This window comes from Haliotis rufescens, unplaced genomic scaffold, assembly GCF_023055435.1.
Source record: "Haliotis rufescens isolate VD_foot unplaced genomic scaffold, xgHalRufe1.0.p SCAF_184, whole genome shotgun sequence".
Lineage (NCBI taxonomy): Eukaryota > Metazoa > Mollusca > Gastropoda > Lepetellida > Haliotidae > Haliotis > Haliotis rufescens.
The window spans coordinates 69,646-85,170 of NW_025963873.1; the positions used below are offsets into that span (position 1 = coordinate 69,646).

General features: G+C 42.2%; 1 protein-coding gene across 2 annotated transcripts; it reads left to right on the forward strand.

Annotated features, from left to right (window-relative positions):
• The first annotated feature begins 7,405 nt into the window (after positions 1 to 7,405).
• Positions 7,406 to 15,053, forward strand: LOC124127438. Of its 2 annotated transcripts, XR_007221918.1 has the most exons (6): positions 7,406 to 7,530; positions 7,879 to 8,011; positions 10,649 to 10,782; positions 10,977 to 11,130; positions 12,502 to 12,761; positions 12,903 to 15,053. XR_007221918.1 is itself a non-coding variant. In XM_048398687.1 (5 exons), exons 1-5 carry the CDS (start codon positions 7,407 to 7,409, stop codon positions 12,683 to 12,685), a joined length of 729 nt encoding a protein of 242 aa, XP_048254644.1. In that variant the 5' UTR covers position 7,406; the 3' UTR covers positions 12,686 to 15,053. The 2 variants fall into 2 exon arrangements, 1 of the variants encoding a protein (XP_048254644.1); XM_048398687.1 differs by having other exon boundaries at positions 12,502 to 15,053.
• Positions 15,054 to 15,525: the final 472 nt, after the last annotated feature.

Consider the following 15,525-nt stretch of genomic DNA (forward strand, 5'->3'; position numbering starts at 1 on the left):
ATTGCTGGTGCAGCGTTATGCAGTACTCACTCACTCCTAGTGTACTCATCACAGGGAATAGCAGCAAGATTGCTGGTGCAGCGTTATGCAGTACTCACTCACTCCTAGTGTACTCATCACAGGGAATAGCAGCAAGATTGCTGGTGCAGCGTTATGCAGTACTCACTCCTAGTGTACTCATCACAGGGAATAGCAGCAAGATTGCTGGTGCAGCGTTATGCAGTACTCACTCACTCCTAGTGTACTCATCACAGGGAATAGCAGCAAGATTGCCGGTGCAGCGTTATGCAGTACTCACTCACTCCTAGTGTACTCATCACAGGGGATAGCAGCAAGATTGCTGGTGCAGCGTTATGCAGTACTCACTCACTCCTAGTGTACTCATCACAGGGAATAGCAGCAAGATTGCTGGTGCAGCGTTATGCAGTACTCACTCACTCCTAGTGTACTCATCACAGGGAATAGCAGCAAGATTGCTGGTGCAGCGTTATGCAGTACTCACTCCTAGTGTACTCATCACAGGGAATAGCAGCAAGATTGCTGGTGCAGCGTTATGCAGTACTCACTCACTCCTAGTGTACTCATCACAGGGAATAGCAGCAAGATTGCTGGTGCAGCATTATGCAGTACTCACTCACTCCTAACGTACTCATCACAGGGAATAGCAGCAAGATTGCTGGTGCAGCGTTATACAGCATTCACTAACTCACTCCACATGTACTCATCACAGGGAATAGCAGCAGGGGGCACGGGTGGCCCAGTCGTCAAAGGCGCTGTGATTCACTGTGCAGAATTGCGTCCCTTTGGCACGCCAGAAATCTATGATTGTGGGTTCGAATCCCGGTTCGCCCCGATTATGTTTCTAGGTTTGTCAGCACCATACCCGTGCCCGTGGGTTTCACCAAAGTGGTAAACGTCTGAGACCTGCATCACTTCGGGCTTTCCTCCCACATTAAGCTTACACGCAGTGATATAACTTGAATACTGTTAAAGCGGCGTTAAACCCAACTAACTCATTTAATAGCACCAAGATTGCTGTTGCAGTGTTATGCAGTATTCACTCACTCACTCTACATGAACTCATCACAGGGAATAGCGGCCAGACTCCTGGTGCAGCATTCTGCAGTATTCACTCACTCACACTACACCTATTTTTCCAGACCACGCACTTCTTGCCTTTTATCTCCAATTGAATCTGTGTCCTCAATCGAGGGTTATGCACTAGTAATGACGTTATAAACTACCGGGCAAAAGAAAGTTTTCACCGACTTCACTTGACCAAACACCAAACACAAAGGCATATGTGAGATTTATGATGATTAATTTATAAACAGAAATCATTTTCTATGAATAAGAATGAAAATGCATTGTAATGCCGATATTGCATTTTTTTGCAATACACAAAGAAAGAGTCAAGGGGGCCAAATTAAAAATTACACAAATCAGAGTTCATTGAAAAAGTGCATGAAGAGTCCATTAATGACACAGTAGTAAGGTAACACGTCATCAATAGCGAGTGTGACCACCCTGGGCATCCATGCACGCCAACACACGCCTCCTCATTGACGTCAGTCGGCGGATAACGTCAACAGGAATCCTGTTCTATAAGTTCAATAGTGTCTGTTCAGCGAACCGACAGAAGCTTGGAGGCGTTACATGTTGTCTCAGCTGACGATCAAGATGATCCCAGAGATGTTCAATGGGGTTCATGTCTGGAGAACAAGGTGGCCAGGGCAATACGTTGACGTTAACGTTGTTCAGGTAGTCTTGATCAATTCGGGCGGTGTGAGGCCCTGCGTTGTCTTGTTGCAAAATTAATCCTCTTGGCTGATGTTGAATAAAGGGCAAAAGGTCTCAACACTTCATCACTGTATCGCTGAGCATTCAGGTTTCCTCGGATGATAGCCAGCCGTGTTGTAATCTGGCCACAAATGCCACCCCATACCATGACGCCTCCACCTCCAAACGGGTGAACTTCTCTAATGCAGTTTGGCGCCAGTCGCTCTCCCCTTCGTCGAAAAACTCGAGCTCTGCCATCGTTCCCGAACAGACAGAACCGACTTTCATCTGTAAAGAGCACTCTCGCCCAGTCACGTCGCTGCCACCGACGTACAGTTCGTGCCCATTGCAGTCCGCGTTGACGGTGTAGACGGGTCAAGGCCATTCCACGGAAGGGTCGGTAGGCTCGTATACCAGCCGTACGAAGTCGTCGAAGGACTGTTCGTCTGCTGATGGCATTCCCTAGTGCTGTTGCCTCCGTTGACGTCGCCGTCATACATCTGTTTCGGAGGTGAATATGCCGGATGTAGCGCTCTTCGGCCGGTGTTGTCACTCTCGGTCTTCCCGATCTTGGCCGGTCTTGAGTCTGTCCTGTCTGTAGGTTCTGGCTATCTGACGTAGAGTAGACCCAATATTGGCCACACCGATCGTTCTGTCTCGTTGCCATTGTGCAAGTCTGGGCATATTCTTGGTGGTTTTTTGCTTACTGAATGCCTGCTCTGTCCAACGTCGGTATTTATGCCACAATCACGCACGTGCATTTGGACCAATGTCTCAAAATCACGTTTTGCACGTTTTCAACAATGCATGATTTGGAAAGCTGCTTTCGAAAATCTGCGTTGTTGTCGTCATGTTGCATTTGGGCGAATGTTTTCTGCGGGGATTCAAACCTGTACCAGCTGTTTTGCTTTTTATACAACTATTTTTAAAGTGAAAGATTTCCTTTGCCCGGTAGTTTATATCAGACATACACTGAACGTGAAACGAATCATTCTCAGTATTGCTGATTGAATATTTCTTGAGATGAACTTGACCTGCATGTGTTGGAGTGAATGAGAATGGATTTACATGTCTTCAGGCATAATCTAGCATAATCGCATCAGGGAACACTAAGATTGTGTCTTCACCCATTGTACCATGTGTGGCATCAGACGGGACTGGATGTCTCGCATGCAAATTATCCATGAATCATTTGATCTTTAATAAGTGAATGACACTGAGCATTCGGTTAACTGTTTCTGGCAGGCCTTGAAAACGTGTTCACGATGTCAACTGTATGGCTGCACGAGGCATTGCTATTAAACACTGTTAAAGAGTGGATGGACTTCATATAAATTTTGTCTGCATCATCTTTAAATACGTATCAACAACACGATTTACACGTTTACATCAAAATAGGCCTGAACACATGTAATGTGTTTGTTTGGACTAGTGAATTTTAAATTTGTGAAAATATTTCTGCATTTCATCGCAATTATACACTGTTGGACCCACTTGTTTCTGTTCTGTGATTTAAAGTTTGACCTTAACCTCCTTTAGTTTTTAAGTACATACACGAGGCACACTTACATTCAGTCTAAGGGTTACTGGATTACGTGACTGACCACCACAGTGGAACTACGCAGTGGAACTACGCAGTGTCTGCAGGATACATACAACACGCAGGTATTGTGTTAGACCGTGGCTTGCTTCTGTCAACGCATGTAGTATTTTAAAGAAACGCCACGCCACTGACTGTAACACGTCCGGCGCCCGCGGCTTGCTTCTGTCAACGCATGTTTTATATTAAAGATACGCCACTCCAATCACTGTAACACGTCCGGCGCTCGTGGCTTGCTTCTGCAAACGCATGTTTTATATTAGGGGGGTCATAGAACTACGGGTCAGGTCCAAATACTATGGGGTTCTAAATATTTCTTTACACCGGCGCTCGAGGCCTGCTTCTGTCAATGCAAGCATTATATTACAGATACCACACGCCGAAAACCGTAATTCATCCGGCTTGTTTCTATAAACATGCAGGAAATTCAAAAAATGCATCTTATGTGTCTCTCTTAACTGCATTTGCTTCCTCGAAACAAATGTTATGGTAATAAGTTTGGTGCGTCCCTTTGATAGGTTAACGTTCAATGTCTGCAAATGAAAAATGTAACACGTCCAACATCCGGCTTGTTTTGTCAACACGCAGTATGTGAAGAAATGCAACCTACCTTTTCTTTCTGTTCATTGTTTCCTGTGTCTAATCTTAAAAACTGTTTAGTACTTTCTTCTAATATGTTTTAGCACATCTTCTTTCCATGTTTTGTCCATCTTCCCGAGGCAAGGGAGTTAACTGACTTTAAAAGTCCAGTCTCCACCATTGCCAATCTAGGCAGGAACTCCTGGGCTTGATCGTAGCGCCAAGTGTGGTTATTACGAGTTATGGCCCTTCTAAGCCTCTCCTAAAGACCAATCAGATTCCACCTCTCGTATCACTTGCATTTGTTCCAAACAAAATGGCGGCGCCCAGTCAAGACATTCTGCTCGATAATCAAGATCTATATTGTGATAAAAGAGTGCTTACATCGCGAAGTGCATCAAATCACGTGAGTACCTTGATTAAAAACATGAAAAGACTTGGAAAATATCTGTTGACAATGAGTTGGCGGTGCATATGTTTTGCAAATCGCACCACAGTTTACGGACCGAATTTCCATTTCGTTGCACGATTTTGATTGGACTAGCAAACACCCGTACGTCCACCCAAAATGTAACTCCATAATACCAGCCTAGTTTGGCAAGGGTGGAAACTGGACTTTCATCGTCAGTTAACTCTCTTAACTTTTGTCATGTCATTATGTTGTTTTCAGGTGTTTTTTTTATATTGTCTTGTTGCTTGCATGTGCTTTGTTATGTTGTCATGTTGTTTTCAGGTGTTTTTGTATATTGTCTTGTTGCTTGCAGGTGTATTGGTATGCTGTCATGTTGTTTTCAGGTGCTTTTGTATATTGTCTTGTTGCTTGCATGTGTTGTGTTATGTTGTCATGTTGTTTTCAGGTGTTTTTGTATATTGTATTGTTGCTTGCAGGTGTTTTGGTGTGCTGTCATGTTGTTTTCAGGTGTTTTTGTATATTGTCTTGTTGCTTGCAGGTGTTTTGGTATGCTGTCATGTTGTTTTCAGGTGCTTTTGTATATTGTCTTGTTGCTTGCATGTGTTTTGTTATGTTGTCATGTTGTTTTCAGGTGTTTTTGTATATTGTCTTGTTGCTTGCAGGTGTTTTGGTATGTTGTCATGTTGTTTTCAGGTGTTTTTGTATATTGTCTTGTTGCTTGCAGGTGTTTTGGTATGTTGTCATGTTGTTTTCATGTGTTTTTGTATATTGTCTTGTTGCTTGCAGGTGTTTGGTTATGTTGTCATGTTGTTTTCAGGTGTTTTTGTATATTGTCTTGTTGCTTGCAGGTGTTTTGGTATGTTGTCATGTTGTTTTCAGGTGTTTTTGTATATTGTCTTGTTGCTTGCAGGTGTTTTGGTATGTTGTCATGTTGTTTTCATGTGTTTTTGTATATTGTCTTGTTGCTTGCAGGTGTTTGGTTATGTTGTCATGTTGTTTTCAGGTGTTTTTGTATATTGTCTTGTTGCTTGCAGGTGTTTTGGTATGCTGTCATGTTGTTTTCAGGTGCTTTTGTATATTGTCTTGTTGCTTGCATGTGTTTTGTTATGTTGTCATGTTGTTTTCAGGTGTTTTTGTATATTGTCTTGTTGCTTGCAGGTGTTTTGGTATGTTGTCATGTTGTTTTCAGGTGTTTTTGTATATTGTCTTGTTGCTTGCATGTGTTTTGGTATGTTGTCATGTTGTTTTCAGGTGTTTTTGTATATTGTCATGTTGCTTGCAGGTGTTTGGTTATGTTGTCATGTTGTTTTCAGGTGTTTTTGTATATTGTCTTGTTGCTTGCAGGTGTTTTGGTATGTTGTCATGTTGTTTTCAGGTGTTTTTGTATATTGTCTTGTTGCTTGCAGGTGTTTTTGTATGTTGTCATGTTGTTTTCAGGTGTTTTTGTATATTGTCTTGTTGCTTGCAGGTGTTTTGGTATGCTGTCATGTTGTTTTCAGGTGTTTTTGTATATTGTCTTGTTGCTTGCAGGTGTTTTGGTATGTTGTCATGTTGTTTTCAGGTGTTTTTGTATATTGTCTTGTAGCTTGCAGGTGTTTTGGTATGCTGTCATGTTGTTTCCAGGTGTTTTTGTATATTGTCTTGTTGCTTGCATGTATTTTGTTATGTTGTCATGTTGTTTTCAGGTGTTTTTGTATATTGTCTTGTAGCTTGCATGTGTTTTGGTGTGCTGTCATGTTGTTTTCAGGTGTTTTTGTATATTGTCTTGTAGCTTGCATGTGTTTTGGTATGTTGTTATGCTGCTTTCAGGTGTTTTTGTATATTGTCTTGTTGCTTGCAGGTGTTTTGGTATGTTGTCATGTTGTTTTCAGGTGTTTTTGTATATTGTCTTGTAGCTTGCATGTGTTTTGGTATGTTGTTATGCTGCTTTCAGGTTTTTTTGTATATTGTCTTGTTGCTTGCATGTGTTTTGGTATGTTGTCATGTTGTTTTCAGGTGTTTTTGTATATTGTCTTGTAGCTTGCATGTGTTTTGGTATGTTGTTATGCTGCTTTCAGGTGTTTTTGTATATTGTCTTGTTGCTTGCAGGTGTTTGGTTATGTTGTCATGTTGTTTTCAGGTGTTTTTGTATATTGTCTTGTAGCTTGCATGTGTTTTGGTATGTTGTTATGCTGCTTTCAGGTGTTTTTGTATATTGTCTTGTTGCTTGCAGGTGTTTGGTTATGTTGTCATGTTGTTTTCAGGTGTTTTTGTATATTGTCTTGTTGCTTGCATGTGTTTTGTTATGTTGTCATGTTGCTTTCAGGTGTTTTTGTATATTGTCTTGTTGCTTGCATGTGTTTGGTTATGTTGTCATGTTGTTTTCAGGTGTTTTTGTATATTGTCTTGTTGCTTGCATGTGTTTTGGTATGTTGTCATGTTGTTTTCAGGTGTTTTTGTATATTGTCTTGTTGCTTGCAGGTGTTTTGGTATGTTGTCATGTTGTTTTCATGTGTTTTTGTATATTGTCTTGTTGCTTGCAGGTGTTTTGGTATGTTGTCATGTTGTTTTCAGGTGTTTTTGTATATTGTCTTGTTGCTTGCAGGTGTTTGGTTATGTTGTCATGTTGTTTTCAGGTGTTTTTGTATATTGTCTTGTTGCTTGCAGGTGTTTTGGTATGCTGTCATGTTGTTTTCAGGTGTTTTTGTATATTGTCTTGTTGCTTGCAGGTGTTTTGGTATGCTGTCATGTTGTTTTCAGGTGTTTTTGTATATTGTCTTGTTGCTTGCAGGTGTTTTGGTATGCTGTCATGTTGTTTTCAGGTGTTTTTGTATATTGTCTTGTTGCTTGCAGGTGTTTTGGTATGCTGTCATGTTGTTTTCAGGTGTTTTTGTATATTGTCTTGTTGCTTGCAGGTGTTTTGTTATGTTGTCATGTTGTTTTCAGGTGTTTTTGTATATTGTCTTGTAGCTTGCATGTGTTTTGGTATGTTGTTATGCTGCTTGCAGGTGTTTTGTTGCGTTGTCATGTTCTCAGGTGTTTTGGTATGTTGTTATGATGCTTGCAGGTGTTTTGTTGCGTTGTCATTTTGTTTTCAGTTTTTTTTGTGGAGTACTGTACAGAATGAAGTTTGCAGCTCTCCTGCTTCTGGGAATGTTGATGGCACGAGCACAGAATTTTGGTATTAGTACCAATAGAATACTTCATATTGTTCCATAGTCCATAACTGGTATTAATCTTCTAAAACTGTTTGTCGTTCAAGGCTTTCCAAAGTAAAACGTCAGTCAATTATCCACGATTGTCCCATAACTGTGACGTTATAGCCGATAAAATATATGCATATAAATTCATTTACTTTTACATAAATTATTCACTCTTATGATGGGTCTTTTTAAAGATTAAATCGAACTGTACAAAATGAAGTTAAACAGAAGTGTTTGACACCCATCTCTTTCAAACTTTCCCAAAACCTTTGTCAGCTCCATTTGGACCCCAAACCCTACTTTAACCAATAACCTTACTCCTGCAGATAGATGTGACGTTGTCAACTTCTTGTGGTGGATGAACGACCTCTGTCATTTGACCCTTCTCAGATATTACGTCACCCTCGACGGTGTTCTGACACAGCAAGACATCCACAGCACCCTCAACGCTGTCTGCAGGTAAACCTTGCACATCTTCGCTTACCCAGGGTATAATATCTCCATTCTATTGTCATAAATACCCTTTACCAATTCGCTGCCTTCCCACAACTTGGTTTCGAATGATGAGATGCTAAAAATAGCCATCCAATCAAATTGCACAGGTGAGCGAGGGACGTTCGGTGCTAAGTTGGATATAATAGAGAAGTCGAAGATGATGTCACGAAGCCGTGATGGCGAATGGGTTCAGGGTTTTTAATGGACGAACACTTCGTCCAACAAATAAAGTTATCTCATTTAAAAAATATATCTACAGAATATAAATAAAATCCAAATGGACCCCAGAACAATGCTCATTTTCTAGACTTATCAAATCATTCTACACTTGAATTGGTTCATTTTATAATTTATTCTCTAGGGTCTGGGAGACAGACTTGGAATTGATCTTAAAATGGAGATAGGATATATTTGTATGTACCCTTTGTAAGCACCGGACATCTGAGGAGCATCAAATATTGTACACAAGCCATCACGTGCGACGTGTTGTGTGATATTTTTGCTGTTGTGAAAGTGTTACATCAGTTCATTCCACATTAACTGATCAACAAAACAATCTGATACCTAGACCCTGTTCTGATGTGTGTTAATGAAGATTACACAACAGCTCGGACCTTGCTCTACACGAATAAACGCCGATGGGTTAGATTAGAAAAGCACTTCTAGTTCCATATTACAATCAAAAGTGTCTACGGTGTGAGTATGGCTTTACGCTGATTTGAGCAATATTCCAGCAATATTACGACAGGGGACATTAGGGCTTCACATATTGTAACCATGTGGGAAATGGAACCCGGGCCTTCGGCATGACGTGTGGACGCTTTAACCATCAGGCTACCCCACCGCTCCGGGGACAGTAACAATCAAAGGTAGATATTCACATGAGTTAGATATTTGGTTCTGCGTTCTACACTTGGGATTAGTATTCTACAGACAAACTTCAATATTTAAATACTTTTTAACATGCCGTTTTTTTAATTGCCACTTTGATTGCCGCTTTGTTGTTAAATCGTGAATGACTACAGTCACAGCATTTGCCCAATGACATGCATATGCATACATAAGTTTCACAAAGTAACTTACCGGGAAAAAGATAGTTACCCTTGTTTGATGGGGGGGGGGGGGGGGGGGCACGGGTGGCCCAGTCGTCTAAGGCGCCGCGATTCGCTGTACAGAGTTGCGTCCCTTGGGCACGCCAGAAACCTATGATTGTGGGTTCCAATCCCGGTTCGCCCCGATTATGTTTCTAGGTTTGTCAGCACCATACCCGTGCTCGTGGGTTTCACCGAAGTGGTAAACGTCTGAGACCTGCATCACTTCGGGCTTTCCTCCCACATTAGGCTGACACGCCGCGATATGACTGGAATACTGTTAAAAGCGGCGTTAAACCCAACTCACTCACTCACTTGTTTGATGGTAGCTAAAAATGAAACAAACAAGAAATGGGTGTATATTTCAATGGTGATGTATGTTAATGGTGTGGTTTGATAACGTTTGAAATCTTTAGGTCAAATCAAACTTTCTTTTGTCCGATTGTTTTTTTTAATGTGCAGCTTACGTTAAAACTGAACGGGCCGTGTTGGTCTTGAGTGTTGTGAAGACATATCGCTCAATTAGCTACAGGTGGATAACAGTTCGTTTTCAAACAAAACCAAATCATCATCAATTACAATTTCCATATAGCTTTTGCATCTCTAGGACACATTATTCTGATGGTCATCTTTTACCAGCTACTACTGACATGTCCTCACGGGGACACAGTTTATTTCATGGTACAGTAAACTACGGTTATAACGAACACGCTTTTAACGAACTAACGGATATAACGAACTAACTTTTTTGTCCCAACTATATGCTGTTGTTATGCTGTATATATGCTTATAACGAATTACGGTTATAACGAACTAAAATTAGTAGTCCCTTTGAGTTCGTTATAACCGTACTTTACTGTATTAACAACTGGGTGCACAGCTGTTACAGCGGGGATATATCATCACATGCATCTTATCAACACATCCACCAATGTTGCCATTCTGTTGACTCGTGGTGGTGGCAACAACTTAGGTCGTATTTAGTTTCTTTTAGATCTTTTGGCTTGAATTATTTGTATATCACTTCGGGACAGGATTTTATGTTTCTCTGTCGTAGCACGGACTTGTATAACTTATATAGGTCCGTGGTCGTAGTAAGCGACTGCTGTCGTTCACACTTGTTCCGAAGTGATATGCTATAATATTGTAAAAATACGGTAGGCACCCGCCTTTACTGTGCAAGAGTGTAGGGCGGCGAAACAAAAGGCACTTAAATCACAATATCGTCCAAATTTAGACTCATCATTAGACAGCGTTTAGAATCATTCACTAGATCCACCATTTCGATCTAATACCTGCTGGGTTGTCTCTAGTCCTGCACCATGACCGTGGAATATATTTATTTTATGAAAAAATAATAATCTAGAAATGCATACAAAAGCAAGTCTAGTCAGCTCAAGCTAGCTCTGAAATCAGCATAGGGAATTTTTTTTATTTTTAGAGTCAAGAAGGATATTGTGTAATATAAGATTTCAGAGACTAAATGTAAGTCTAGGTTGTCTCCTTCCAGTGAAGTTACCGAGGAGCGACGTCTGTGTGCATTCCAGCGGACGGTGACCTGTGACAACCGCGACACCCTCCGCAGCTTTGCTGCTGTCAACGGCATCTGTATCGACGACCACCCCTCACCCTATGCCCTGCAGCGTAAGTACAGGAACATCCACGCTAAAGGTTCAACAAAATTCACCTCTCAAATCACCTCTCCCACCTCTCTCTCACTTTTTACGATTTACATGAACAGTAAATTGAAGTGTACTGCGAAGTGTGACTGTTTGGCCAGCATCATTACTGAGAAAAGTTACGCAAAGTAAGGCTAGCATTTTGTTTCGCTGTTGTAGTACTTGCGTCCATCCCTCCCCGAGTGAACGCTTCATGCATGGTAGGGGAAGCGACTGGAGTCATCCGCAGCTGTACCGAAGTGGTTGCGTGGAGAGCAGCCTTTGGTTTCAACCGCTCCATGTCGGAGGCCGCCATTGTTCAGCATCACCAGATGTAGGTATCATTATCAAACCAAAGAACACAATCCGATGGCGATAGTCCAGCATTGTGAAAAGTGCTTTTATATCTTGTTGGAATCATCTTCCCGAGGCAAGGGAATTAAAAGTCCAGTTTCCACCCTTGTCGAACTAGGCAGGAATGTCTGGGTTCAATCGGAGCGCGATCAGTGGCGATGATGAGTTATGTCCCTTCTATGACCCTTCGATCGAGAGATTCCACCACTCATATCACTTGTATTTTCTTCGAAATAAATGGCGGAACCCAGTCAATAGTATCTGATTTTCAAAATCAAAATCTATATTTGAATAAAACAGTCTGACTTCGCGAAGTGCAATAAATCACCTTGAGCATCTTCAATAAATACAGAAAAAGATTTGGAAAATATCTGTTGATGCCGAGTTGTCAGTACACATGCTTTGCAAATCCTGCAATCGACTGAAATCTGCAGAGCTGTTTACGAACCGTATCCTGATTTCGTTACGCGATTTTGACTGGACTGTGTATAAACTCGTTAGTCCAGCCAAAATATAACTCCATAATGCCAGCCTAGTTCGGCGAGGGTGGTACCTGGACTTTCATAGTCAGTTAACTCCCTTGTGTAGGGAAGATGGTTAAAATGAGTGAGTGGGGATTTTTGCTGCTTTTATCTATACATCAGTCATATCACGGAGGGGATCAGATATTGCCGCCTTACAATTTTGGGGACTGAATCCGAGCCTTCAGTGTGACGAGCGAATGCTGCAACCATTAGACTACCCCCGATTCCGTTGCTATGTTTACCAGAAGTACTGACAGTTGACCCAATGCCATGTTTCACTGTCACAGATTCGGTTCCTCATTCACAGTTTGGGGTTGACAATTGGTCTTCAGGAACCCATGCTGAACAACAAAAAATATGCTGATTTAGTTTCTGTCAACAGATTTACATCTATTTGCTGATCTGGAAACTGCAGTCCATATACATTTATATTTCTTGTCATTATGCAAGACTAATATTTGTACAAGTTTATCCAAGCCCTGTGGCCCTGAAACAAACAGGGCCCTGTTCCACAAAGTTTTCTTAGTCGTATTCGCAACCTTTATATTCATAACGTTCATCGCAGCGCTAAGATCACTTTGTGGAACGACCCTGTCTGCTTCAGGTGAAAGGTATGCAACCAAACACTTTATAATATTAAAGAATTACCCCGCCTGTTGTGATCAATAACATACTAGATTGATGGAGTGAATATGTTATGAAAAGACATAAATATGATACTAAGAAATAATATATCCGATCACAAGTTGATTCCTCAATACAATCGATCACAAGTTGATTCCTAACTACAATACAAGTTCCAAGCATATATTACTTTTCCATTTCAGTCAGGTGAACAGGGGCGTATTATGTATGTACTCGGGAGCGGACGGCAGAATGGCGCGGTGTGCGGAGGAGGAGGGGAAGTTGGAGGGGTTGAAGGCTGCCTACCTGTTGTTCCTGCTCGCATACGCTCCCCCGGGATTCACCTATAACCATACCTACATCACCGATACCACTGACAGACATTAGACATCGCCTTCATAAACAGTGTCACTGACAGACGAGGGCTGATGTCCATGTAGCCTCAGTAGCAACTAGTCTCTAGGCTACGGAGTAACTGCAAATTGACTGATGTCCACGTAGCCTAGAGTAGCAACCATTGCCCCCATACGGACCGTCTCTAGGCTACGGATTAACTGTACATTTGCTGGTGTCCATGTAGCCCTCAGTAGCGACTAGTCTCTAGGCTACGGAGTAACTGCAAATTGACTGATGTCCACGTAGCCTAGAGTAGCAACCATTGCCCCCATACGGACCGTCTCTAGGCTACGGATTAACTGTACATTTGCTGGTGTCCATGTAGCCCTCAGTAGCGACTAGTCTCTAGGCTACGGAGTAACTGCAAATTGACTGATGTCAACGTAGCCTAGAGTAGCAACCATTGCCCCCATACGGACCGTCTCTAGGCTACGGATTAACTGTACATTTGCTGGTGTCCATGTAGCCCTCAGTAGCGACTAGTCTCTAGGCTACGGAGTAACTGCAAATTGACTGATGTCCACGTAGCCTAGAGTAGCAACCATTGCCCCCATACGGACCGTCTCTAGGCTACGGATTAACTGTACATTTGCTGGTGTCCATGTAGCCCTCAGTAGCGACTAGTCTCTAGGCTACGGAGTAACTGCAAATTGACTGATGTCCACGTAGCCTAGAGTAGCAACCATTGCCCCCATACGGACCGTATCTAGGCTACGGATTAACTGTACATTTGCTGGTGTCCATGTAGCCCACAGTAGCGACCACTGCCACAATACGGACCGTCTCCGGGCTGCAGAGTAACTGTAAATTGACTGACATAAATGTAGCCTTCAGTAGCGACCACTGCCACAATACGGACCTTCTCTAGGCTACGGATTAACTGTAAATTGACTTGACATAGATGTAGCCTTCAGTAGCGACCACTGCCACAATACGGACCTTCTCTAGGCTACGGATTAACTGTAAATTGACTGACATAGATGTAGCCTTCAGTAGCGACCACTGCCACAATACGGACCTTCTCTAGGCTACGGATTAACTGTAAATTGACTGACATAGATGTAGCCTTCAGTAGCGACCACTGCCACAATACGGACCTTCTCTAGGCTACGGATTAACTGTAAATTGACTGACATAGATGTAGCCTTCAGTAGCGACCACTGCCACAATACGGACCTTCTCTAGGCTACGGATTAACTGTAAATTGACTGACATAGATGTAGCCTTCAGTAGCGACCACTGCCACAATACGGACCTTCTCTAGGCTACGGATTAACTGTAAATTGACTGACATAGATGTAGCCTTCAGTAGCGACCACTGCCACAATACGGACCTTCTCTAGGCTACGGATTAACTGTAAATTGACTTGACATAGATGTAGCCTTCAGTAGCGACCACTGCCACAATACGGACCTTCTCTAGGCTACGGATTAACTGTAAATTGACTGACATAGATGTAGCCTTCAGTAGCGACCACTGCCACAATACGGACCTTCTCTAGGCTACGGATTAACTGTAAATTGACTGACATAGATGTAGCCTTCAGTAGCGACCACTGCCACAATACGGACCTTCTCTAGGCTACGGATTAACTGTAAATTGACTGACATAGATGTAGCCTTCAGTAGCGACCACTGCCACAATACGGACCTTCTCTAGGCTACGGATTAACTGTAAATTGACTGACATAGATGTAGCCTTCAGTAGCGACCACTGCCACAATACGGACCTTCTCTAGGCTACGGATTAACTGTAAATTGACTTGACATAGATGTAGCCTTCAGTAGCGACCACTGCCACAATACGGACCTTCTCTAGGCTACGGATTAACTGTAAATTGACTGACATAGATGTAGCCTTCAGTAGCGACCACTGCCACAATACGGACCTTCTCTAGGCTACGGATTAACTGTAAATTGACTGACATAGATGTAGCCTTCAGTAGCGACCACTGCCACAATACGGACCTTCTCTAGGCTACGGATTAACTGTAAATTGACTGACATAGATGTAGCCTTCAGTAGCGACCACTGCCACAATACGGACCTTCTCTAGGCTACGGATTAACTGTAAATTGACTGACATAGATGTAGCCTTCAGTAGCGACCACTGCCACAATACGGTGGGTGGGTGAGTTCGGTTTTACGCCGCTTTTAGCAATATTCCAGCAATATCACAGCAGAGGACACCAGAAATGGGCTTCACACATTGTACCCATGTCGGGAATCGAACCTGGGTCTTCGGCGTGACGAGCTAACGCTTTAACCACTAGGCTACCGACCGCCCCGCCACAATACGGACCGTCTCTACTGTACATTGGCTGAACATGAACTCAATAAATAGATACGATGAATGATATCGAAATATGTTTGGTTTGGGTTTTTTTACACGTCACCTCAACGTTTTCGCATACGTCTGAACAGCGACAAAACAAGTGCAGGTAAATACGCGTGCGCGGTATGGTGGTCGCATATCAAATGTATCCTTACGTCGCTATTATTTGAAACCTCTGATTGATTGATCAGTCAGAAATGGATGTTCTCTGTTGCTATTTTAGTGTTGTAGTTAAATTGTCATTATGGTGTGCATGAAACATCAAATGTACTTTGTATATTACTTCATTTATTTGCCGTTTCTAAGGCAGACAACACTATGTCCATACTTATTTATCATGTGCCAAATTTCAAGTGTTTTGAGGTACAACGTATTGATTATATGTCCGTCGAGATCTCAAACTCCCTTCAAGTCTTCTTCATACTAACTTTGACTTACGAAATACCCAAGGTCTTGTGGACTCGTGTTGTTGTTGTTGTTGTTGTTATTGTTGTTG

Excerpts from the sequence above, each read along its gene's own strand:
- LOC124127438 (XM_048398687.1), top strand. The coding sequence starts at position 7,407 with ATGCTTGCAGGTGTTTTGTTGCGTTGTCATTTTGTTTTCAGTTTTTTT. Across the intron at positions 10,783-10,976 it reads CTCACCCTATGCCCTGCAGC|TACTTGCGTCCATCCCTCCC; the intron begins GTAAGTACAGGA and ends TCGCTGTTGTAG. Across the intron at positions 11,131-12,501 it reads ATTGTTCAGCATCACCAGAT|TCAGGTGAACAGGGGCGTAT; the intron begins GTAGGTATCATT and ends TTTCCATTTCAG.